Source organism: Podarcis bocagei (genome assembly GCF_964188305.1).
Source record: "Podarcis bocagei genome assembly, chromosome: 17".
Taxonomy (NCBI): Eukaryota; Metazoa; Chordata; class Lepidosauria; order Squamata; family Lacertidae; genus Podarcis; species Podarcis bocagei.
Window position 1 is genome coordinate 5909583 of NC_138143.1, and position 26516 is coordinate 5936098.

General features: G+C 46.7%; 1 protein-coding gene and 1 long non-coding RNA gene across 3 annotated transcripts; one reads left to right on the forward strand and one right to left on the reverse strand.

Annotated features, from left to right (window-relative positions):
- Window positions 1–1909: 1909 nt before the first annotated feature.
- On the reverse strand, window positions 1910–25549 carry GATA1 (GATA binding protein 1). The gene is made up of 6 exons (XM_081175785.1): window positions 24416–25549; window positions 10288–10495; window positions 8603–8986; window positions 7475–7620; window positions 7143–7268; window positions 1910–4602 (listed from the first exon to the last, which is right to left on the reverse strand). Exons 2-6 carry the CDS (start codon window positions 10457–10459, stop codon window positions 4288–4290), a joined length of 1143 nt encoding a protein of 380 aa, XP_081031911.1. The 5' UTR covers window positions 10460–10495; window positions 24416–25549; the 3' UTR covers window positions 1910–4287.
- Window positions 3432–18378, forward strand: LOC308576452. 2 transcript variants are annotated; one of them, XR_014003222.1, is made up of 4 exons: window positions 3432–3550; window positions 8498–8783; window positions 15688–16807; window positions 18355–18378. It is a non-coding gene; the product is annotated as an uncharacterized lncRNA (long non-coding RNA). The 2 variants fall into 2 exon arrangements; XR_014003223.1 differs by lacking the exon at window positions 18355–18378 and having other exon boundaries at window positions 15688–17068.
- Window positions 25550–26516: the final 967 nt, after the last annotated feature.

The window sequence follows — 26516 nt, forward strand, 5'->3', positions numbered from 1 at the left end:
ATAGGCAGCCTCCACCACCAGCACTTCAAGGGAGAGCGAGAGCCAAGGCTGTCCTTGGACAGATTCTCCGGGAGTCCCCTAACAGCTCTGGCAAAGGAATCATGTTGTGTGTGGGATGAGATGAGAGAGTGCTAAGAATCAGGGTCCCTGGAGAGGGTTGCTGTGTCCCAGCTGGGGAGATGGTGCTCTTTTTCTTCTTCAAGAAGCAGAGTAGCAAGTAGATGTCAAGAAGCACTCCCGTAGAGCAGGGGTGGCTAACCTGCTTTTCTCCGCCTGATGTTGTTGGATTCCAACACCCATCGCTCCCTCCCAGGCAGCATGGCCAGTGGTGAGTGGTAATGGGAGTTGCAGTCCAACCACAGGCCAGCCACACCAATGGAGAGTATTTCCACCACAACCTGCTACCTACAAGCCTTGTCTCATAAACACTTCTGCCCATTTCCCCTCCTTGCTGGTCTTTATCCCTCTCAAAATCTACCTGCTTCATGAATCTTTACTTTGAACTGAAAAATAGCTTAAGTACACATAACTGCATTTGTGCAGAGCCATCCTTTTGTTACCCATATATCTCATTAACCTCCCTCTCCCCTTACCTCTGCCCACTGCTAAAATGTAGGCACTAGAAAGTAAGCTCCTTGGGGCAGGGACTTGCTGTCTTCTGTTATCCATGTGCAATGATAGCGCCATAAGTAAATATTTATAATAATCTCCAAAACGCTTTGGAACTTTGGAAGTTCAGCTGAGGTGTCTGGCATCTGGAAAAGTAGGCTATAGCTTACAAATTGTTTTGTTGTGCTTTTAGGAAAAAACAGGGTTGGTCCAGACTGGTGTTTCATTGTGACGGCATTCTGCAAAATGTAATCAGTACAATAATATTGCATTAGTATGGATTTATTCTGCTTCATTAGATGTTCTAGAATGCTTCCCCAGGGCTGCCACAGGATCACTGGCCAGACAGACTGTAGCACAACCAAAGTGGCACAACACCGCCCGCCCCCATGTTTGTAGTATGAGAAATTTCAGCAGGAAGTAACAAGATATGCACTGATTGGAAGTGAAGCAGTCTAACCACCCCAAAACCTTTATAGGCGCCAATAGTATTGAAAGAGGAGTCATATATGACTGCCCCAACAGCATCCTGTGTACAAATAATCATGGATGCACAATAAAGGGGGCATCAGGAAGGCCCTTACTTTTAAAGGTTTTACTGGACTCAGACTTTGAATGCCTACAACTCACATTTAACTTGTGTGGTTTTTCCCTGGAAGGATATCAAATTTTTAGCTTTGATACTAGAATCAACAGCTTTCCTTGTTGGTGAAATTGTGGGAAAAGTGGGATCTGGGACGCTGGCATTTGTGAGTACAACTAGGCACAATCTGGGCAGCCTCCCACCGCTTCACTGATGTTAATCTTCCTCATTCAAAAGTGGCTTACAGAGGAGAATGGGGTTTGGGGTTTGTATGTTTTCTTATAAGTAGCTGCAGCACAAGTAATGTATATTTTGCCCCTAAATTGTATTACTTCCATGGTGTGATTCTAGAGTCAGTTTTTATTACTGCTGCTTCATATTTTGACCAGTTTTTTTGTTTTAAGGCTGCTTTATTGCAATTTTGGTGTTTTGTCTGTTATTGTTGTAAGCTGTTAAATGAAGGGCAGGTGTGCAGCATAAACTATGTTCCTTGGTGGACTATGTTTAATCAGGAGAGCAGGTCTATTGTAGCTGAACATGACCTTCCCCACTCCTTTTTACAGGAATAATGTGTCTCCATGATCCATTTAATTTTGCACAAAAAATACTGAAGGCACTTGAAGAAGCTGGCATTCTACTGTGGAAGCTCCTCCCAGGCAGCCCAAGCCATGCCATAGATGGAACTTGCTGAAGACAAAACTCACTCACACACCTCTGTTGTTAATACAAATTAGTATATATATTTCCCCCTCTGAAACAAATTTAAACCCCCAAAGAGCAGGGCATCAATGGAAGCTCAGTGGCAAATTTACAAAGCCAGTGAAGAGTCGACAGGGTGCGTTATCTCTGCTCAAGGTCAGCATGTATCCCCTCCTCTTTTTTTGTCTCCTATTGTGATGCTTTAGAGATGGGAATGAATATACCCATGGAAAGGGAGGATTAGGAGATGTACAGGGAAGTGGATTTGGGCCAGTGCATTTCAGGATGGATTTTGAGGTGCGGATAAATTAATTCCTTGCATGCATTAAAAGATGGGTGAATGGTGAGATACCAGGATGGAACAGGAGTCGGTGGAAGGTAGTCCAATTGTAGATCACCAGATGGCTTTGGGTGGCCTGCCTAGTGCAGGGATGTCCGTCCGTCCCCGCCCCCGACTCCCATAATCCCTGACGATTGGCTATGCTGGGCAGTGCCAGTGGGAGTTGGGAGTCCAACCAAATCTGGAGGGCCGCAGAATCCCTAGTCCACACCTAGCTATCTAACTATAAGCGTCTGCTTATAGTTGGAATCCTTTCAAAAGAATGATAAGCCAGGTGGACTCTGGTCTGACGCTCACTGAGAGTGGTAGGGCACAAGGCAGAGAGGCCAACAGGAGGTGAAGTCAGAGCCAATGGCAGCCAGAGGTGAATTAATTCCAGGTCCGACCCTTTGGGTTACGAATGGAGTACATAATAAAGCAGATTAGTTGTGCCTTAACTGTTAAAGAGATCCTGAGTGTACATGTTTGCTTTGTAAATTGAAAGACATTGATGGATGGTCCCCCTTTTTTCATTAGATCGTTCAGGACAAAAGTCGCTTCACTCTGGTACAAATGTACAAACTGCCCTGCCCAGCAACTAATTTTTAACAGGTCGGTTTAGACAGTCAGCAGAAATGAGTGGAAAGGTGTTTTTTTCCTGGATTGAACAACACTGCAGGTGGGAGTGGCGTGCAGCGTTCCCCAAGGCGAAGGAGTCCCAAAACAAAACTCCGTGTCCCACAACAGGCAAGCAGTAGTGAGCAGCTGAGATGTACATGGAACATCTTTTCCTCAAATCTCTACTGATAGCCACACTGATAGCCACACTTTTGCCAGTGTCTTGGCTTGCAGTGGGGGGGAGAGAGCTGAGATACATAATGGGGGGGGGTGACTATTAGGATTGCCATTTGCATTGCAGGCAGATATACAGGAACATAGGGAGGATTCAGGATGGGGTGACTGACTTAAGCCTGGTGATTGACTTAAAAAGGCAGGGCCCGTTTACCATATACATGACAAATAGGGTGAGCGGAAGCACTATTTCTCACAAGCATAAAACTGGGTTTCTTTTTGCATTTGTACACGTTCTTCCCTAAGCCAAGAAGGGAGGCACTGTGCAAAAGTATGTGCTTTGCTTATGATGGGCCAATTCACCAGTCTGGCAGGGGTGGAGGTGCAGAGGACAGGTGCTCATTATGAACTTGCTGTTGTCATGCAATCCAGGCTGCAGGGGATGCATCCGGCCGCACGCAGAGCACTCATCCGAATTATTCCACGGGGAAACATAGCTGTGAGAGCAGAAAAGCAGGTGTAGATACTCCTGGAGTACTGTATGTAATGTACGCAAATGAGCTGGGCATGCTTAGCCAAATAGGCAAGGAAGAGAAAGTGGTTGGAGATAGTTGGACAGCAGCAATTTACAGATGGGTGGAGGGATCAGTAGCTCGCTTCCGTCTATGGCTTAGTAGGTGGAGGGACTGCACAAAAATCTTCTTCCATGCATAGGAAACAGTGGATGTCAGAGAGAAGGGTTGTCCTTCCGTTGGTTCTTCATGGCCCAAATGTAACAAATACCCTGCATGTGGAAGGTCCTGGGTTCAACCTCCAGAAAAGACCTCTGGCTGGAATCCTTGCAAGCTGCTGCCAGTCAGTGTAGCAAATGCTAGATGGACCAGTGGTTTGACTCGGTATGAGGCAGCATCCTCTGTTCCCTTGCATGGACAGCAAATGTTCCCACCACCTGCTCCCCGATGGAGAAGCATTCGGCCTCAGCATTTCTCACCTGCGGTATGAAGTGGCACATTCAGCCTGGAAAAGAGCTCGACTGCTTTATCACCACCTCATCCGCTGCTTGGGGGAACTACCCCATAATATATGTCTTCTCTGATGACGAGCTGCGGGATCCGAGCACCCTCCCGTTGTTATTCTTTTCTCCTGTCCTTCCAAGGCACCCATGCTGCAAGCAGTTAATACACGTGCTCCAAAAAATTATCAAGAGAGATGTGCCCTCCCTGCTTATTGGTCCCAGAGTCACTGTACATGAATGCCGTGGGTTGTTGTGTGGTTGTAGGGCTCTTTACCCCAGTGCAGAGACAACCCCAGGGGAGCCATGTGGGGCAGGAGAAGCCTGTGGAGGAAAGCCTGGTGGAGAGCCTAGAAGGTGTGGATTGGGTCCAAAAGGGAGCAAATGTCCTGGCAACATCATGGGGCTGAGAGTATAGAGGGCAGCTGCTTCTTCCCCCATCAGAGGCGCTGGCATCAACTCCAGGGGGGTTGGGGTGGACATGGCAGCTTCCCCGGAATTCCCCTTGCGCTTTTTGGACTTGGCTGAAGAGACCTTGCGGTTCCGGGTCTGGATCCCATCCTTGCGCATTGCCAAGGGACGATTCACCTGGAAGGCAGAAGATGGAGCCATGAGCCGTGAGAGCAGTGCTGCAGAGTGGTCGAATAGCAGAAGGAATCGCAGAAAGATCATAGAGTAAAGAAGAGGCCAGAGCAATAGCTGTTTGCAGAGCAGGTGCATGGTTCAGATAGAGGGCAGAGAGCCGCAGGGCTGGCTATGGAGCCATACTAACTCAGAAGTAAACCCCACCAGGTTTGACAGGATCACTTCTCAAGGCAGAGGGCCTTCTTGGTCGTGGTGCTCTCCCTGTGGAACACCCTCCCTTCAGATGTCAAGGAGATAAAGAATCACACAACTTTTAGAAGACATCTGAAGGCAGCCCTGTATTGGGAGGTTTTTAACACTTGATGTTTTTAGATATACTGTCAGCCGCCCAGAGTGGCTGGGGAAACCCAGCCAGATGGGTGGGGTATAAATAATAAAATTATTATTAATAATTATTATTATTTTGTTTGCTTGCTTGCTGTAGTGCAACATAACGATACAATTACTGTTCTGGAAAGCAAATGAAAGCAATTCCTTCCTGACTTTAGTGTGCTAAAAATGCCACTTCACATACGCACACTGCCTGAAGCAGCCCGAGGAGTAAACAGAGATGGGGGGGTGCATGCTGCCGGAGCATGTATGTCTGTGGCAGCTGGCAGATCCACAGCCTGAGGCAATTGCCTCATCCTGCTTCCTGGCCATGACAGCTCTGCAGGAGAAGCTACAGAGTAGGCACCCCGAGGGTCTGAGGATGATGGCAGAGGCACATCCTTGGTCTGGGAAAAGGGTACTGAAGGTGCTCCCTTTGGAGCAGTATAAAGTCACCCTAATTTGAGTCCTCCTCAAGGCAACATGGGAATGGCAGAAGCCTACCAATTTGTTCTCAAACATCTGGGGGTGGGGGGGGGGTCAGATTTATTTCCCCCGAAACAGGCAAACTAGGGGGGAACAGGTTCTTTTAAAATCCATGGGTTGTATCCAACTAAGTCTTACTTAAAGTAGACCCACTGAAATTAAGGGGCATTAAGTTAGCCAAGTCATTTACATGGATCCGCTCTGGGTATGACTGGACACAACACTATGTACCTTTTATCAAATAAAACACTCAGGGCTTATCCACACGTAACTTTTGTCCTGCTCTTTCCAGGGACACGTCTGCACTTAAAAGCTTCGTGTCCAAGCATGTGTCGTTTTCTCCCCTGCCCCAAGCTTTCCCCACAGAAGCCCGCTTTTTAACTCTCTATTAGAGCAAACAACAATTTGGGCTTTCCACAGATTGCCATTTGCAAGAGCAGAGAAAGGTGCATAAGCCCTTACCCTTCTGCTTATTCTGAAACAACACAGAACAAGGGCGAAAACACTTCAGAACGCCCAAAAGAATAGGGAGGACAAGAATGAGAAGGAAGGAATGCTGATGGAATAGGTGGACGAGGCAGCTTCAGGAAGTGTCTGGGCCATATAAATTGCCGTTAGGAGCTACAGGTGGTCCAGGCAGCCGAAAACAGGTGGGCAAAGGGGGAAGCCTCTGCAGGTTCCCTTCTGAAAACATCTTCAGAAGAAGAAGCCATCAGGTTTAAGTAATAAAGTGTAGTTTGTCACGATGGCTCGTTCGAGGCCATGGCGCACATTTATGGCAGTGCCAGGATTTGAACAGCAGGCTTCCTGTTTCAGTGCTTGTGCAGCCTTGTCCACAGTGCCGTACCGTTTCTTGTTATCCTGTCCACCAGCTTGCAGACAGAATTTGACAGCTATCACAGCACACTAAACATCTGCATTCTGAAAAGGTTAGCATTTGGGGAGGTGTTTTAATGACACAAATGGGTTTTCTCAGTTCTAGGGAAATGCAGATTTTGAAGACAGTTGTGCACACTTATTTGGTGTGGCAGGTCTACTAGGCCAAAACAGTCCTTAAGTCACTTATTATATGTTGCTTTTATCGATCTAAAGTCAGCTTTCGATACGATCCCAAGACATGCATTGTGGCAAAAATTGGAAAAGAGAAATATAGACCTCCGTCTATTATTTCTCATCAAAACATTATATACTGACACATCAATACAAGTAAAGGTGGATCTGGCTGGCCATCTCACCACTAGAATTAAGACCATTATTGGAGTCAAACAGGGATGCATTTTGGCGCCTTACCTGTTTAATTTTTATATTAATGACATGGTTAAAGAACTGGAGGGCCTACAGTTTGCTCCTGTCACAATTCTCGACCAAAAACTCTTAAGTTTTATTGTATGCTGATGACCTAGTACTTGTATCTAGAACCCAGGTAGGCCTGAGACGGCTGCTTGTGAAATTAAGTTCATATTGCACGAGGAATGCTTTATCTTTCTATAAACTAACATAAAATCAGCGTAATGCTTTTTATCCATTAAATGGGTGTGTGTGGGAGAGAGAGCGAGAGAGAAGCAAGCAAGCATTCATGAGATAATCCTCAGGCTGTTTATCAAGACACTCCAGATCCAGTTTTCTGGACACAATCACACTGAGATGCCCTTATTCCATCAACCAAATGCCCTACTGCCTTGGCTTACATTGTGCAGCTTGAAATAGAGACCGCAGGCATTGCATACGGGTTCTCCGTTCACATTTCGGCGCCAGAGGGTGGTGGTGGTCGTCTGGCAGTTACTGCACTGGGTGCCGGCTCGCTTGCTGACAATCTGCATGGTTGAATATGATGAAGATTGTTACATACAGTGACAAATGGAACCTGCAACAAACTGTTGCAGGGAGTCCAGCCACGCCACTCCATTCTCCTACCTACCCATTCCTGCCCACCTCTGTCAGTCAGATTTCCATGCACCCCCCCCCACCAGAATGTACCTCTGCAAGCCTCAATGTTGCCCTGAACATAAAAATATATTACCAGACGTTTCTTTGGCCGGATGAGAGGCCTGTTCTGCCCATTCATCTTGTGGTAGAGCCCACAGGCATTACAGAGGTAGTGACCAGTGCCGTCCCTTCGCCACAGTGGCGTGGCTGTGGCTCCGCAATTCACGCACTCTCGCGCCTCTGAGGAAAGAGATGGAGACAAGCAGTTGGTGGGGAAGTGGCAGAATAGCTCAGAGGGGGGCAGGCATGAGGCCCTTCACTTTGAGGAGATGCTACTAGCAGCATGTCTGATGCAGTGCTGGGCTGGAGAAGGCCAGACAGAGAAGGCGCAAGAAAGACGCCAAGAACAATGATTTTTACATAATGGGTAAAGGAAGCCAATCTTTGCCTGTCTAATAAATGCTTCTAGAGCTTAATCTCCATTATGGATCCGTCTTGGCCTATAAGCTCATCCTAGAACCTAAGAGGTCAGCTCCAGAACGTGTTTTCAATGCCAGAGTCCAGATCTGGAACCTGTAAGGTCAATTATTGTGCCGCTAAGCATATGCAGAGTATAATATGGGAAAGAAATATGTTCTACATTTAATGAGCAGAACTTTGCAGCTCAGAGGTGGCAGTTCATGACCAAGATTAAGCCACAGGCACTCTAGCATTTTATAGATTTGCCTGTGGATATCGCTTCTCCTAAACACATTTTTTACGCTGACTATGTCTTGTGGTTGCCTCTGGTAAACAGCTTCATGGTTGGTCAGCTCTGACATCCAAGCAGCACAAAAAAAGTGCTGATCAGCTGCGCTGGCTAGAGTACATAAACTCTTTCAACATCATGGCCAAACTTCCCAATGGGAAATGTAATCTGAGTGATCCACACATTTGGCATGTTTAGGTTTTTCTTAAAAATAAACAACAACAACCTGCATTTAAATATTCACATTAGGACTGAAATGAAAAAGTATTTTGGTGCAAATTTTTAACTTTGGTACAAAACTTTAACAAATTTGAAAACGCACAATCTGCCTCTCCAGTCTGCACCATTTTACCAGTTTTTGTTTTACAGGCAGGTGAGCTTTTGAAAGAGGTCTGGAGTGGTGCAGTCCATTGTGTCCCATCGTTCCCGCTTTGCTCCGCAGCCCATGTGATGGTTCCCAGCAAAAATCCTCACCAGTAGGAGAGAGCTGTGTTGCCCCCCGTAGTTTAGGGGAATACCCAGCTGTCAGGGGACTCCCAGATGGCGGGAAGTATCCAAAGTCCTGCCCCATTGCGTAAGCTGCTCCAGTCGGGGTTCCTAAAGGCAGCAGTTCAGCATGCGTGGGGCTCATCCGCTCCGTCTTCAACATCTCCAGGTATCTGGGACTCCCCTTGTCATCGGGGCTGAGGTCCTTGGGCGAGGGAGGCGCTTGGAGGGTCTGATATGAGGACGTGGCAGAGGTGTAGATTGGGAGTCCAGTGTGGGGCTTTCCAGAAGAACTGGAGACCCAAGCTGCTGTGCTGTAAGGGTGCCCATCCACCCACTGCAAACCATTGAGGATGGGATACAACTGCCGCACTGTTGGAGAGGAAACAAAAGGAAACATTAAGTAGGGTGTGCAGGTGTTCAGGGCAGTGGGCCTACACTAGAGTTGGCCAAGCAGGCTCTGCTGGATCCTTCATTCGGTATCCTGTTGCCAGCAGTGGCCAGTTAGATGCTTCCCAGAAGCCCGCAGTCAGGGTATAGGGACAGCCTCGCTCCTCTCACACGCACGCACCAGTATTCAGAAGCATGCAGCCTCTTGTCCTGTTCTGGTCCCATGGAGGCCTCCGCCGGGCTGGAGGGCAGGTGGTGCAGCACCACGGAGAGCTCCCAGACTCTGTTCACACCATACATTTAAAGGAGATGGGTTCCCCCACAAGAAGCCTGTGAGCTGTAGTTTGTTCAGGGTGCTGGGAATTGTGGGTGTAATTAGGCTAACCTGGCCTCTTCATTTGGTCCATGGCCACCTGTCACATGACATCCAGCACTGGTCAAGCCATGGTACCAAATTCAAAAGGATGAATCAGGCGTGGCTTGATTCCCCCCCCCCCCCAAATGCCAGCCATGGTTGTAAAGGAAGAATTGGGAGTCAGTTTTTCCTTCCTTCCTTTACTTTTATTTCATAAAATTCCTTCCTTCCTTGACTGCAAGGAAAAACCTCAAAGCGGTTTCCTTTGCAGCTGCAAGTTTAAAATTGAACTACATGATGTAATATGACATCAAGTGATTGACTGGTGGGTGGACCTTTCAAAGATGGGCCAGTTTAGGATACAGCCCTCTGGCTGGATCCACATTCCCACAGTGAGGACTGTGAATGGCCATACAATGCCGGAGATTGCAATCTTAGCCATGACTGCTCTGAAATAAGTCCCACTGAATTAGGTGGGGTTGAGAACCTTTTGTGGGGGGTATGGAAAACTGGGGTTGGGGGAGGTAATGGAACAGAGTATCTTGGGAAAGAGCATAACAGTCTGTCAGGAACCCTGAATAGAAGCAGCCCACAACGTTGATGTTTTTTTTTTAAATTGAAGGTTCAACATATACTTTAATATTTGCAATGTAAAAACACAACGGTATCACTGTAAGCCCATCAGCCAGAAATTCTGAGAAGGAGGCGGCTACATAGATGCACTAACACATTACTTTTGCCTCCAAAGTAATAGTAAAAGTCTCTGAGTGCACAGAGGGCCTTTGCCAAATGCAGCATATCCATCTATGATTCAAAAGGGTAATTACAAGGGCTAATAGCTTGCAGGCAGAGGGAGGTGGGGAGGGTATTGGGATCAGCTGCTTAGTATGTTTAAAGGTATGTCCTCTTGCAACCACTGTATACCTACCTGGAGAGTGTCTGTAGGATTCAGACATACGAGAGAAGTAGGTGGGCATGGCACCAGCATCAACCCCCTCTGAAGCAGGAAAGAATAGGTCTGCATCATCATTCACTTGCAAATGGGGATGTTCAAAATACTGGGGGGCAGAATCTTCATTCCCCACAGTAGAATAATCCATTGTCCGTTCTTAATCTTCCTCTGCAGCTGATAAAACCTGCAATGATTTTTTTTTTTTTTAAGCATGGCACATGAGACAAGGAGAGTCCAGATTCCTGACTGAGAAGTGAATGAGATCTAGTACATTGTTGGGGCCTAGTGATTAGAACCAGCATTCATGAGTTTTATCTTGGTTCCCCTTTACTTCCAGAACACTCTGCAGCAGAGGTCACCAATGTGTTGCCCTCTGGATGACTGAAGGTGTAAATAGGTGAATAAACCATATTTCCTAAAGCACGACAGTTTCCACCGTGTCTTCTACCTGTTCACCAAAGGGACACAGACCCTGTGTGTGTGCCTGTAATCCCATGTGCTCTTGCCATCGCTTGGCAGAGAGAGAGGCAGGCACTGGGCTTTTGCAACACTATTTATCCAGTAATAAATACATTTATGTTCCTCTTATGAGAGCCAGTGTGGTGTAGTGGTTAAGAGCGGTAGTCTTGCAATCTGGGGAACCGGGTTTGTGTCTCCACTCCTCCACTCCTCCACCTGCAGCTGCTGGGTGACCTTTGGCCAGTCACACTTCTCTGAAGTCTCTCAGCCCCACTCACCTCACAGAGTGTTTGTTGTGGGGGAGGAAGGGAAAGGAGAATGTTAGCCGCTTTGAGACTCCTTAGGGTAGTGATAAAGCGGGATATCAACTCTTCTTCTTCTTCTTCCTTTGGCAGCTGTTCTTGGTAGTAGACGTGGCAGCCAATTCCTGAGCATGCCAGTTCTTAGATACCTAGCAGCTCTATTGCTGGCAACCAAGCTACTTCAGACCAAGATCAGTTTGACGTTTGCCCCGTATTGCATTTTAGTCTTTGTGGAGGTGACCTGAAAATCCCACTTCAAAGTCCATAGTGCAGTATCCAGACTGCACACAAAGGATGAGAGAGTATGAGTAATAATAATAGCAAATAAAATATAATATTAATGCTGCTTTGCTCACCTGCCCCCTTTCAACTAAAGCGGTGCCAAAATTTCTCAGAAGACATTTTTCTGAGAAAATTCCATCCCAGAAAAAAGAAGACAATTCTGCAGAAATGTTATCTGACTATCTCCACACGCACAGGGAGAGAGGGAGAGAGAGAGAGAGAATCAACCACCATTTCCTCCCTCCCACAGTGTCCCAGAACGATGCGAGGCCTGGGGCATTATGGGGTGTGCAAAACGGTGGTCAGGCTACCTAAGGAGGTGCTCTTACTGCCGCTTGCAGAAGCAACGATAACAAGCTGTGCTACTGGCACTTCTTTTTGGCCAGTTCTGTATTGCCAAAAAGGAGGATCTGCATCACAAAAAAGAAAAAAGAATCAAAAGGGGCTTCCAATTCGCACAACATTGTAATATGCTAGTTCATATGTTCACAGAAATGTAGAAATAATTACTGTAATAGAAATAGAATACATATCAACATTGTGGTGAAGACAACAGGTAGCTTTTGCTGCCTGCTCCGTCTGCTGACCAGGCGCTACTAACTGCTGATGGACAATGTCAAGGCCTCTGCTGTTCTCCCTTATCCTTAAATCAAACTTTGACTTCAAAGAGGGGACTGTCTTTTGCAAAGCACAACACAGCCTGCAGTTACACACAAGGGTTTCTATCAACTAAGTTACACTCAGAGTTAGACTCATTGAAATGAATGGACCAAAGTTAGTCATGTCCATTATTTCCAATGGGTCTTTACAAAATAGGACCAACATTGGCTACAAACCAAGCATTTCTAACCAGCTCTAGGTTTCAGAGTCTAGAATCACATCTGTAAATGTGTGCCTCTGCGTGTTCAGTTCTCCACCCGGCAGCCTATCCTTAAACCACATTGGAACTGAAAAATAAAAGGAAACCGGTGTGACTGCATAAAGAGCTTACAGACGAGCTGAGAATTAAGAAGGGCATGTATAAGAAAAGGAAGAAAGGGGAAATTGCAAAGGAGGAGTATACATGAGTAGCCAACAGTTGCAGGGGGAAAGTCAGGCTGGCTAAAGCTCAGAATGAGCTCAGGCTTGCAAGAGAGGTTAAAAATAATAATAAAGGTTTTTTCAGCTGTATCACATGGAGGAGGGAGCATGCTTGTTTTCTCCTGATCTTGAGGGTAGGACTCGAACCAGTGGCTTCAAGTTGCAAGAAAGGAGATTCTGACTAAACAATAAGAACTTTCTGATGGAAAGAGCTGTTCAGCAGTGGAACAGCCTCCCTCGGGAGATGGTGGACTCTCCTTCCTTGGAGAGGTTGGATGGTCATCTGTCAGGGATGCTTTAGCAGAGATTCCTGAATTGCAGGGGGTTGGACTAGATGACCTTGGGGGGTCCCTTCCAACTCCAAGATTCTATGATTCTGTGATTATGCAGTGCCCAAAATGGGGTGGTGATAGAAAGTGGAATGATTTCAGAGTGTGAACGAGAGGAAAGTGTCAGTACGCCTTTCAACCAATGTGCAGTGACTGGGCTCAATAACTGGCTCTGCCCCGACTGGGCTAGGCGACTGGAGCACTTTCAGAGACCTTCCAGTCCTGGAAAGCAGCTCTCAGTGCCCTGGACTCACAACTGCGCATTGTGAGCACCAGACTCAGCAGAGTATAAATAACGCGGAATTTGCTGTGAAGCATAACTTCTTTTATTTCCAATAGCTACTACAAACTAACGAACTACCGGCTTGCATGAGTGTTGCAGCTCCCACTCAGCCATCTAGTCACTACATAGATAAGACTCTCTCCACACACAGAGTCAGGCAGTCAGGCAGGAGTGGAAGAGGAGAAGAGCAGTTTCTGCCCCCTCCTTTCTCAAAACATCAGATCAGGAGATTCTCGCAATGGGAGGGGGTGAAAATATCAACAGAGAAAGTGGGAAGGTAGGCCAACTGTGTCCACCTAAAAAGATGTGAGATGGCATCCTACACTATGGTCAGCCCTGGGTGTAGAAATATCTGGGCCTCCACCAGATATTTGCAACTCTATCCAAAAGATGTTTGGGATGGATTGGTGGGGAGGTGGCGAACGTCTTGGTTTTTGCAGCCCATCCTTTAGCGCTCTACAGTGTTAAAATGGGAACGCATTGCCCCCATTTTGATCCCTACCCTTAAAACAGCATGGCAAAGATACATTGGGGCACAGCAACAGATTCCCACGGGATAAACAAAAAGAATTGCATGATAAATGTAGTGCAGGTTTGGCTCTTCCTAAGGCTGTTGGCAGTGGAGAGCAACCGGGGCCTTGTGGTTAGATGGGAGTTGGATTTAATGAGAACCCAGGTGAGAGCAGTGCTTGCAACGCCTTTCTGGATTTGCCTCCTTTGCCCAAGGAGGGCAGAGAAGTCCAGGGCCTGTTGGAGGAACCCCTTTCCTAGTGACTCTGCAATTCACCCTCCCTTCCTCTTATCTCTTTCTCGAACCAGTCTCTCTTTCTCAGAAGCGACATCTTTCCTTTCCTTATCAATATCAGCTTCCAGGTCTAATGAGGCTCCAGAAAAAAAGAAGTGTGTGGGTTATTAGAGTTTGCTTGCAGTGTGTAATATATCGAGCGTGTCAAGCAAAGGCTGGACAAGGACAGGGAAGACCTAGGTTCAAAACCCCAGGCAGCCACAAAGCTCATGTTTTGGGGGGTGGCAGGGGCAGGACTCTCTTGGGCTTCCCAGAGCTAAAATTGTGAGGCTAAAATAGGGGAGGGCTGGGAAAAGAGAAGCAATGTTTATCACCTGAGACTCCTTTGGGGGAAACACAGATGTCTGTATTGTGCTTGTATTTCTCTCTTAAAAGGGACCTCTGACCATTAGGTCCAGTTGTGGCCGACTCTGGGGTTGCGGTGCTCATCTCGCTTTATTGGCCAAGGGAGCCGGCGTACAGCTTCCAGGTCATGTGGCCGGCATGACTAAGCCGCTTCTGGCGAACCAGAGCAGCGCACGGAAACGCCGTTTACCTTCCCACCGGAGTGGTACCTATTTATCTACTTGCACTTTGACGTGCTTTTGAACTGCTAGGTTGGCAGGAGCAGGGACCGAGCAACGGGAGCTCACCCCGTCGCGGGGATTCGAACCGCTGACCTTCTGATCGGCAAGTCCTAGGCTGTGTGGTTTAACCCACAACGTCACCCGTGTCCTATTTCTCTCTTACACTCTGGCTAGTTTCAGCTTTGGTAGTAGGGATTCAAATCAGGACGCCAAATTGGGGGCTGAACCAGAGCAAACAGCAGCCCATGCATAACCAGAATTGCCTTTTGTTGCACTTCAGCTTTAAAGAGCCGGTTTTCATGGGCAAGGCTTGCGGGCAAAAACAGGGCGCTTGGACATGGAGCTTTCAAGTGTGGACTTGTGCCCAGATAGCACAGGGCAAAAGTTAAGTGTTGATAAGCCTTAAAGAAGAGGTAGTTAGCAGGCAGAGTCTAGTTGTAAGAAAGAAGAAGAGGAGGAGGAGGAGTTTGGATTTGATATCCTGTTTTATCACTACCCTAAGGAGTCTCAAAGCTGCTAATATTCTCCTTTCCCTTCCTCCCCCACAACAAAGACTCTGTGAGGTGCGTGGGGCTGAGAGACTTCAGAGAAGTGTGACTGGCCCAAGGTCACCCAGCAGCTGCAGGTGGAGGAGCGGGGAAGCGAACCCGGTTCACCAGATTACGAGTCTACCACTCTTAACCACTACACCACACTGGCAGGTGATTGAGGAAAGACTAAGGGGGATGGGGCAGTGCCCCATGTGCCCTAGTGGACCAGCCTCCACTGCCCCAAGGGAGACCACCTGCTTTCAGATCTGCTGGAAGTAGAACCGAGCAAGACCCCATCGCGTTAACCTGCCATTCACAAGCACCCTTCCAGCAGAGCTTGCAGTTCCTTGCCTGCCAGGTTCTTTTGGGACTTCCTGCAGAAAACTCCGCATCCTCAGCTACATCTTTCTAGGACCCTGTTCCTCTGCCCTGTGAATGGCAGTTGGATCCGGTGCCAGGCCTTATCGCCCGATCTTTGCAGTGTGTTCAGTCATGGGGTACCAAAGGAAGCCTTTTGAAATCAACCTTGTACGCATGCCAGCTTCCTCTGAACGTGGGACTAGTGGCGCTGTTGTCCTCTGATTCATTTCCTCCCCCTTTGCACCTCTGGGGCCTTTAAAGGACCTCCTCGATTCTGTTCTGTGGGAGGGGAATGGGGGACCAGATTCTGAGTCATCGGCTGGGCTGCGGAATTCAGATACACATTTGTATATGTGGGTATTTGCTGTGCTTTTTTGCAGCTCTGTGCCTGCTCTGCAGCCCCTGTCCTGGGCCAAGGGAGCTCAAGGTGGCTTACAAATCATATTAAAGCGAGCAGCAAAATGACAGCAAGGCAGTACAGTGGAAAACAAACTTCAAAACCAGATAAAAACAGTATAAATAGTACAACGAGAATGATCGGAAGACTTGTTTTGTCAGAAGTCTTTTTATTTATGTGTTCATTTAAGTGTTAACAAGGAAGATTATGCTTTTCTATGTATGTAAATCTGCTTTTTCTTTTTTTCTTCTTTTGTATTTTCTTCTTTTTTCTTTCTTAATTGCTTTTTTCTTTAATTTTCTTTTTGTAATATGAGGTTGTAAATTCTTTGTATATGTGTGTAATTTAAAATAATAAAGATTATATTAAAAAAACAACAACACAGAGATTGTTTCAATTCACAGCTTTGCAGCATCTTCGGCAGCATGTCTTAACATCCGTGTCTGTCTAAAAATCTGCATCTTCAAACAGCAGCAGCAGAGAGGGAGCCAGGGGTATTTCTAAGAACCCCAAATCCCGGGTCTTTTGCACCAGGCTTTGCAGACCCTTCCAACTCTACAAGTTTTTGATTCTCAGAAACCAAGAAGTCTTCAATTTGTTATAGCTTCCCATTTCATCTGAATCAGGAAACTATAATTAACAGCTTCCAAACAGGCCAAGAGGTTAAGCCAATTCAAAACCACAATTTAATACTTTGGCTTGTTTTGAAGCTGTTAACCATGGTTTCCTGGTTCAAACCAGGTTTGCCAAATTATTACTCTCCAGATACAGTTGGACTACAGTTCCATTGGCCTGGGACTGCTGGGAGTCCAATAAATCCAGAGAAGATCACATTGGCAACTCCTGTGATGGTTAACAAAAAGATTTAACGTTGTTTTTTGCTTGCTTGTACAAAGAGAGGAATGGAAGGAGCTCTGTGTGTGGCTGAAAGGCTCGCTCATATCTCAGCTTTCAAAGGCAAGATATGATCATCCACCAAACATGGTCATTATCTCCATATTGTATTTGGGAAGCCTGAAACTGCCTATAGCTAGTCAGTGAGTTCATGGCTGGGGCTACTTTTGAATGCAAGACTTTGCAGCTCACATTCCTATACCATATATGTGCAAACACATGTAACCCTCCCCTCAGTTGCCCCTTCTGAAAGCAGCTGTTCAAAGTGGTATGTTGGCATCTGTCCATCTCGAGAGTGGGCCATCAGGGCCAAAGTCAAATCATTGGAGAGTTACAGTGCCTGCTGTGGCTGTAGAGACCAGTATGGGAGAGACATGTTTTGTTGCAGCTGGGGCAGAGGAAGGCATCTGGTTTTGCTGTTGCAGATACACCACAGCGTTTCTTCTCCCTGCTATCCTCCCGGTGGTCATTTCTTCTCTGCTCACTGCTATGGATGCACAGCCAGACAGTCTGTCTCTGTCTGGCTGTGCAAATGAGAGGCACAAATACAAGATGGGTGACACCTGGCTTGAGAGCAGTACATGTGCAAAGGATCTAGGAGTCTTGGTTGACCACAAACTTGACATGAGCCAACAGTGTGACGCGGCAGCTAAAAAAGCCAATGCAATTCTGGGCTGCATCAATAGGAGTATAGCATCTAGATCAAGGGAAGTAATAGTGCCACTGTATTCTGCTCTGGTCAGACCTCACCTGGAGTATTGTGTCCAGTTCTGGGCACCACAGTTCAAGAAGGACACTGACAAACTGGAACGTGTCCAGAGGAGGGCAACCAAAATGGTCAAAGGCCTGGAAACGATGCCTTATGAGGAACGGCTATGGGAGCTGGGCATGTTTAGCCTGGAGAAGAGGAGGTTAAGGGGTGATATGATAGCCATGTTCAAATATATAAAAGGATGTCACATAGAGGAGGGAGAAAGGTAGTTTTCTGCTGCTCCAGAGAAGCGGACACGGAGCAATGGGTCCAAACTACAAGAAAGAAGATTCCACCTAAACATTAGGAAGAACTTCCTGACAGTAAGAGCTGTTCGACAGTGGAATTTGCTGCCAAGGAGTGTGGTGGAGTCTCCTACTTTGGAGGTCTTTAAGCAGAGGCTTGACAACCATATGTCAGGAGTGCTCTGATGGTGTTTCCTGCTTGGCAGGGGGTTGGACTCGATCGCCCTTGTGGTCTCTTCCAACTCTATGATTCTATGAGCTGCAGTCATCTATCAGGGATTCCCACACTGTGTGCTTGATGTTGGCAGCCTTCATGTCACATTTGCAGACATCTTTGTAATGCAGAGCTGGTCTGCCAACGGACCTGGTGCCTGAAGCCAGCTCCCTGTAGAGCATGTCCTTGTGGATCCTGCTGAGGATTGAGCCATCATACTGGACAGTCGCACATGTTCTCATGGAAGGACACAATCATCTCACGGAGCTTAGGTGAGCTTTCTATCTTGTTGAGCAGAGTCATTTTCAGCTGATGAGGTCAACGACCTGACAAAGGCCATGCACAAGGGGCATCTCCTGCTCTCGGCAATTCTCCTGCAGCTGGCGCAGTGGGAAAAGCATGTCTGTTGTAGACCTCTGAGCTCTAAAGCTGCATTGTGACTCAGGATAGACCCTGTCAGTGAGTGACTTCAATCTGTTGAGAACTACAAGGGCAAAGCCTTTCCCCACAGTACTGAGCAGGGAGATTCCACCATAGCTGTAACAGCCGTGGTGGTCCCCTTTGTTATTCTAGAGCAGGGGTCTGCAACCTTTAAGACAAAAAGAACCACTTGGACCCATTTCTGGGGGAAAAAAAACTGGGAGCCGCAAAACTCGTCATTATAAAAATAACTTTTTTGTCACTTTTTTATTATTTCTTTGTTTGACCCCTCAGAATTACTCCTCCTCATAGAAATAAACATTAAATTAACAAGTTACCTTTTTGTGTGTGTGTGTTCTTCACTCCCCTTCAAAACAGTGACCAGCGTACATGCCCCCTTTCAATGCAGTGACCAGCGTACATGCCCCTTACAATGTAGCGGGCGGGAAGGTGACGTCGGGACGGTGCATGACTAACGCACGCACCGCCCCCATGCGACGTCACAGCCAGTACAGCGCCCGCAACAGTGGGGAGTGTCGGGGCGCACAATGCACCTCCTCCCCTCGCTAGTATCCACCCCGGAGCCGCGGCAAAGGTGTAAAAGAGCCACATGCGGCTCCGGAGCCGCGGGTTGCAGACCCCTGTTCTAGAGGGTCACAATGCTGGAGTCACACATGTCTTGTGATACTGCTTGAAATGTATGGTGCAGATGGGGCCCTAGAATCCATCGTTACTCCCCAAAATGTGTAACAGGCCTTCGCAACTTGTCACCCACTAGCAGAATGCAATCTGCACCAACCATGTGTGAGATGGCCTTCCAGGGGCTTAGTAAATCTTGTTTTCCTGCCTCCCACCTTGGATTTCAAAAGCCCAGGTCAATGTCAAGCAGATGGCAGGCCACAGAGGCTGTGCTGTCTTCAGCTTAGCAAATCACAAGTCCAAAGGGTCCGAAATATACGCACCCGTCGTTTATGTGATTCTTACTGGGGAAGGGCCACAGATCAGTGGTAGAGCATCTCCTTTGATACAGAAGGTCTCAGGTTCAATCCTTAGCCTCTTCTGCTAGGGCTGGGATTGTTCCTTGTCTGAAACCCTGGCCAGTACTAGCTGGGTCAGTGATCTGAGTATAAGGCAGCTTCCTATGTTTTTATTTACCAGGGATAATGACTAATTTCTGCTATCTGTTCCAGGTAAGTTGCTTTTCTAAATTTTGCATTTCAGGAAATTTGTCAGTGCAAGCAGCTAGAATCAGTCATCAGGGTTCAGCTCCCTTCCTGGGATCTCCAGCAATTAAATCTCTGACTGGAGGTGGACAACACACCTTGCCTCTTGTGCACCTTCATATGTGTATAAACATGAACATGAAGACACCATGCAGGGCACAACTCTCTATCATTTCATACACTGCAGCTGCTGCTCTTGATAACATATTGTAGAAGAAGCATGTCCCCCCCCCCCGGGACATCTCTAATCAAAGGGACAGAATTCTGAATTTAAATACTATAGAAGGTCCTTAAGTCAATAAGGAACATGCTTTGTTGGATTTTCAACCAGTGGAGGGCAGACTATGGCAGGGTAAATAAATGCAGTATCTATAGCAGGTCAATGAGAGACTTCAACAGTGTGTACAGTGGTACCTCGGGTTAAGAACTTAATTCGTTCTGGAGGTCCGTTCTTAACCTGAAACTGTTCTTAACCTGAAGCACCACTTTAGCTAATGGGGCTTCCTGCTGCCGCCATGCTGCTGCTGCGCGATTTCTGTTCTCATCCTGAAGCAAAGTTCTTAACCCGAGGTACTATTTCTGGGTTAGCGGAGTCTGTAACCTGAAGCGTCTGTAACCTGAAGTGTCAGTAACCCGAGGTATCACTGTAATAATCTGGGGGGGGGGGAAGAACTCAACTAGTGAAACTTCTTTTGAAAATAGGGATGTTAAAATAGAGCCTGTGCTGTATTCATCTCTGAAAATGTGAAATATGCCATACAGCACAGCCCCAAACAACTTATGTCCTAGGCTTTATATAAGTGTGTGTGTGTGTGTCCCCACGTGCACGCAGAAACACACAAATACATATATAGTGGTACCTCAGGTTACAGACGCTTCAGGTTACAGACTCCACTAACCCAGAAATAGTACTTCAGGTTAAGAACTTTGCTTCAGGATGAGAACAGAAATCGCAGCACGGCGGCAGCGGGAGTCCCCAATAGCTAAAGTGGTACCTCAGGTTAAGAACAGTTTCAGGTTAAGAACGGACCTCCGGAACGACTTAAGTTCTTAACCCGAGCTACCACTGTAAACATCAAAGCAACACTGCCACAAACATCTATGCCACACGCATCAAAGGCATCACCTTATCTCTGGGCTACACCAGTCCTTATCAGCAGGAATGAAATTTCCTTTTGAATATTTTCATTTCAACCAAAATTACAGTTGTGCCCATAGCCATTTAGTAACTGCACTCTGCACACTGTTACCGAGCTGGGCATGAGAGATGCTTCCAGAAACTTATCACCAGCTTCACCGGCTTCAGATAATTATCTGTGGGGTATTTGTTATCGGGACACTATTGAATCACAGGCAGCAGTTTTAATCCAGCCTGAAACCGTTCAGATGCTGCTCCCACAGAGATACAAGCTTGCATTTCAGCCTAAAGCTTCCCCCGTCAGAAACTTCACAAGAACATGGGACCTTCCAAAGAACCCAGGTGTCCGAGAGCCTAGGCAGAAGGTAAACCAGGAGGACTTCCTAGCTTTGCTCTTTCTAGTCCATCCTCTCAGGTCCTCTGCTCCTGCCCCAACTCCATAGATCCCAAATGGAAAAGTGGGACTGAGAAGTCTTAAGAAGCCAGGAGACAAGAATAGAAAACCCATCCCACTTCCATTTCTTGAACTCCCATTTTCCTGCCACCGTTCCATTTGGATCCTTACCAGGACAAAAAATTAGAGGCAAATGCATTAGTCTCTGGGATCAGATGTTAATGGGAAGGTGGCTATATGGAGAGCAAAAGAAATTAACATGTGTCCCATCCTTTCACTATATTCCATTCCTGTTTACCTGTCCTCTCTGTTTATCCAACCATCCATTTTCTTTCTACCTGATGAGTTTCCCAGTACAAGGTCATCCTACTATCCTTTCCTCATGCAGGGGTTTTTCACCCACTCTTTTTCTGTAGCCACCAGTTTCATGTGGGTTGATCCTTAGTTTTGAATCATTCTGTACAGAGTTATGTCCATCTCTAAAGCTTAAGTGTGTGTGTGTGTGTGTGTGTGTGTGTGTGTGTGTGTGTGTGTCAATATTTCCATGTTTGGTGCAGTGTGGGAACAAGAGTGTGAGCTGGGAAGTCCCCAGTTCAGAATGCACACCACACATACAAAGAATTCTCAGGACTGCAGTTTACCCCTCAGAGAACTACAGTTCCCAGGATTCTTTGGGGTTGCACGGTGTATATGCAGCCTTGGGGTCCTTAAGCACGCGACACTCTCTCAGTCTCAGTTTCCCCACCACCGTCTGCAACGTGGGGATAATATTACTGGCTTACCTTACAGGGTTGTTCTAAGGATGACTGAGATAATGCACATGAAGCAGTTTGGGTGCTCTGATGTGCAACATTAATGCTAAAAGCACAAGAGTCTTGTGGCACTTTAAAGACTTAACAGATATATTGTAGAGATGATCCTAGTTCCAATGAAATAAATAAATTAATATTAAATGTTATTAATTGTCTTTCCCAATCATGACTCTCAGGGTGGAATCCTCAGAACGTTGTCTTGCATGAGGAGGAGTTCAATTGGAACCAACAGGAGTTCAATTGGAACCAACAAGTCAGTTGGTTTCGAATAGAGATGTGACTCCCATTTTACAGATGAGAAAGTGAGTCACTGCTTCTGTTTGAGATAGGGTTTTTCGAACCCAGTCCCCCCGCATCGAAGGACCGACTTCCTTCCACGACATTGACCGGCTTCCTTCTCACGTATAATTCTTGGGGCATTTTTGCCATGGGTGGCTTAAGAACAGCCCAGTCCTGGGTATATTTCTGTGGAAGTAAAACCTACTGCATCAAATGGGACTTCCTCCCAAGTCGCTGCACATAGGACTGCAGCTGCTAGACTGTTTGCTTAAAATGGTCTCCAAAGTGAATGCAAAAACTCCATTGTTATTTGCTTGCACGAAGCGCAGCATCAAAACAGGGCAAAAGAGGATCAAAGGTTCCCTTGTGGAAAAGCATGTCTCTCTGTGAAGAAACTGGTTGATGTGCTTGTCTGAAACTCCCATGGCGTTGGTCTGGAACTCTGGGTGGCATGTTTTGCCTACAGTGCACAATGCTTTTCTAGTGCGCTGTCCCTGTTCTCTCCCCATGCTACTTATTACAGTGGTACCTCAGGTTACAGATGCTTCAGGTTACAGATGCTTCAGGTTACAGACTCCGCTAACCCAGAAATATTACCTCGGGTTAAGAACTCTGCTTCAGGATGAGAACAGAAATTATGCTCCGGCAGCACGGTGGCAGCAGGAGGCCCCATTAGCTAAAGTGGTGCTTCAGGTTAAGAACAGTTTCAGTTTAAGAACGGACCTCCAGAACGAATTAAGTACTTAACCCGAGGTACCACTGTATTATTATTATTATTATTATTATTATTATTATTATTATTATTATTATTATTAAAATTACTAAATTGTCCTTCACCCAAATATTACAGGGCGGTTTACAATATTAAAATACAAAAAATAAAAAAAAAATACATACCATAATAACAAGCGATAACAATAATGCTCCTCATAGAATCATAGAGTTGGAAGAGACCACAAGGGCCATCGAGTCCAACCCCCTGCCAAGCAGGGGGTTGTTATTTAATAATTTTATGTACACTTAAGAATAGTCCTGCGCTCTTCCCTTCCTTGCACAACACTGATCCTTTCAGCATCTTTACACAAACAGCAACCTTCCCATTTGCCTTCTCTGCCATGTCCAGGCAATTTTCCCCTTCCCCATTGTGTTCTTGCAGGCACCTTTCTGACCTCGGCAGGTTCTGTCAGCCTTTGTGTTTCTCACTTGCAACAAGTCTGCTCTGCCATTTCTCAGTCATCCCAATGTGTTTCTCTCACGGCTTTCATGCTCATTTTTCTGCTCCTGTGCTCCTGATTCACTTCATTCTCTGCCTTTTTTTAAAAAATGAAATTTGGGAGTTTGTATTTCCACTACTAGAAGTTGGTGCGAGGAACTGTAGATCTGCTCTGGGTTTTTGGTGCAGTTATTTTAACTTTCCAGCACAACTGTAAATAGTAGAACTCAAAACCTAGCACATTTTGCCCGAGCCTATGCCTGTTTGAGTCAGAAACATGTCCCCTGCGATCTAGTGAGACCTAGGCACCAATAAGTATGTGTTTATAGGATTGTGGCCTTAACTCTTTCCCAAAGGATCTACAAGGATTATTTTCTTGAATTCACTCTCCATGTTCAAAGCCCTGACTCACCATCGAATCAGACTTAGAAATTGACAAAGATTGGAGGTTAGCTCATCTATTAATCTGTTTACTCCCTCGTCTCAGTTATCACAATCTGTTAGGATACCACTACTCCCTTTTAATCTGTGGAGTGATAATCACATCTAGATGTAACTTTAAAAAATCAAGTCAACCATATACATTCCCGACAATTTATACCTCGGTCCGCTGTGTGATTGCTTTGCGTCTAGCGTTCTCGAACTCACTGCACTTTGGCCATGCACTGCCAGTTTTCCAACACCCTTTTCATTTGAAGAGGGGAAAGTTTGCCTTGTCTCTAGCCGACCCATGCTTGGAAATGTTCATTGTGCCAAGGCAGCCAACATCAGGGCTTAGCCTTTGAAGCTCTTTTCAGTCCCAAAGCTCAGACATAGACCGTGCAAAATAATAACGATGATTAGGATGCCTCTACCCATGTACAGAGTGCACTTCTCTCAGCCCCAACAATACAGTAGCAGTGAAGGGCACCCAAAGCAGAGGATAAATTTTTGAGGCCAAACACGTCTCATCTTCAGCACTTTGCCCTATCCACCCGTGTTGCAATCCTACTTTTCTGTCTACCCCATTCCTCTAGCCATATCCATTACTATTCTTAACAATTCCTCGCTTTTGTCCATTACTCAAAGAGAAATCAACAACTGTCCTTCAAACAACTGGATTTTGGGCATGCATTGAATCAAACTGACCTGGTGCAGAGCAAAAACCTTGGCGAATTTTTGAACGCGTCTTGGTCCACGGAGCCTAGAAAACGTGGGGAAGGGGCTGGGTTGACACTGGAGAAAGTGTCACCACTTCAGCCGGTTGATCTGCCTCAACCAAGTCCTCCTACGATGTCCTAGGCTGTACTGGTGGGACAGAGAGAGAGAGAGAGACTGAACGCAACAGGGAGGGGACCGATGACCAAAAAAAAAGTCAGCAGCAACCACCCAAGTGATGTCTCCGCCTCCTCCAAAGGCGACCGGCAAGGAGGATGAAGAAGAGGGAGAGGGAATTGGAGGAAATACACAAAAACTCATATGCAGACCAAATAAAACCAACACCCTTCGTTTGGAAACAATTCAAGGGATAAGTTCAAGTGTGTGGAGCGGGAGAATTAGAGGGCCAAAAATTCTGGAGATTGTATCAAGGGTTGGAGGGGGAGCTGTATTTAGTGGGTTGGTGACAAGCCTGGAAGCCCAAACTCCTAGATCTCATCCCAATCTATGGGGTGAATTTGGGGCCTGGGCTTGTGCAGGGAGAAAAGAGAATGTGAGACGGTAGGAAGTCAGCAATGCAAGTTCCTGTATCTTTTATGCTCTTATCTCTTGCTATTTGGATCCACCAGCGCAAGATATCTTTTGCTCAGCCTTCCGTGGAGGGAGATATGTAGCTGAGCATTTTCCCCCACCCCACCCTGAGAGAAGCAGACATCTTGTTACAGCTGTTCACATGTATGGAGAAATCACTGAAGGTTGTGCAGAGAGGGGGGCGGAGAATCCTGACCACTACTTGCCCACCTACTTGCCCTCCTCCCCGCTGTGTTTCTATATGGGTCCACAAAAGAGTAGCCAAGCATTTTGGACTATTGCAATGCGCTCTATGTGGGGCTACCTTTGAAGGTGACTCGGAAACTGCAATTAATCCAGAATGCGGCAGCTAGACTGGTGACTGGGAGTGGCCGCCGAGACCACATAACACCAGTCTTGAAAGACCTACATTGGCTCCCAGTACGTTTCCGAGCACAATTCAAAGTGTTGGTGCTGACCTTTAAAGCCCTAAACGGCCTCGGTCCAGTATACCTGAAGGAGCGTCTCCACCCCCATCGTTCTACCCGGACATTGAAGTCCAGCACCGAGGGCCTTCTGGCGGTTCCCTCATGGCAAGAAGTGAGGTTACAGGGAACCAGACAGAGGGCCATCTCGGTAGTGGCGCCTGCCCTGTGGAAAGCCCTCCCAGCAGATGTCAAGGCAATAAACAATTATTTTACTTTTAAAAGACAACTGAAGGCGGCCCTGTTTAGGGAAGTTTTTAATGTCTGATGCTGTATTGTGTTTTTTATATTCGGTTGGAAGCTGGGGAGTGGCTGGGGAAACCCAGCCAGATGGGTGGGATACAAATAATAAATTGTTATTTTGATCAGGATGAAAGTAAAGGCATGTGTCTGACACACATTTATAGCAGGTTTGCTTTGTGGCAGAGCACATGTTTTGCAGGCCAAAGGTTCAATTCTTCCAGCCAGGTAGGGCTGGAAATGTCTCCTGTCTGGAAACCTGGAGAACTCTGAAACACTAGTCCAGGGGTCTGCAACCCATGGCTCCGGAGCTGCATGTGGCTCTTTTACACCTTTGCCACGGCTCCGGGGCGGATACTAGCGAGGGGAGGAGGCGCATTGTGCACCCCGACACTCCCCACTGTGGCGGGCGCTGTACTTGCTGTGACATCACATGGGGGCGGTGCGTGCGTTAGTCATGCACCGTCCCGACGTCACCTTCCCGGTTTTGCGGCTCCCAGGTTTTTTTTCTTTGGAAACGGGTCCAAGTGGCTCTTTTTGTCTTAAAGGTTGCAGAGCCCTGCACTAGTCAGTGTACCGTATTGACAGAATTGAGCTCGGATGGACCTGTGGCCTGACTCTGTATGGCAGCTTCATATGTGAGATTATACAGCCGGATGCCTGGCCTGAGAACAAGTAGTGAGGCAGAACCATTGCTGACTGTTTTCACTTCCCAAATAATGCCACTCTCTCCAGCTTTCTCTCTTTTTCTGACAACTGTCCCTGGTAAGCCATTGGTCCTATTCTATTTGTCTTTG

Excerpts from the sequence above, each read along its gene's own strand:
- GATA1 (XM_081175785.1), bottom strand. The coding sequence starts at position 10,459 with ATGGATTATTCTACTGTGGGGAATGAAGATTCTGCCCCCCAGTATTTT. Across the intron at positions 8,987-10,287 it reads ATCCTACAGACACTCTCCAG|TGCGGCAGTTGTATCCCATC; the intron begins GTAGGTATACAG and ends CCTCTCCAACAG. Across the intron at positions 7,621-8,602 it reads AACACAGCTCTCTCCTACTG|AGGCGCGAGAGTGCGTGAAT; the intron begins GTGAGGATTTTT and ends CTCTTTCCTCAG.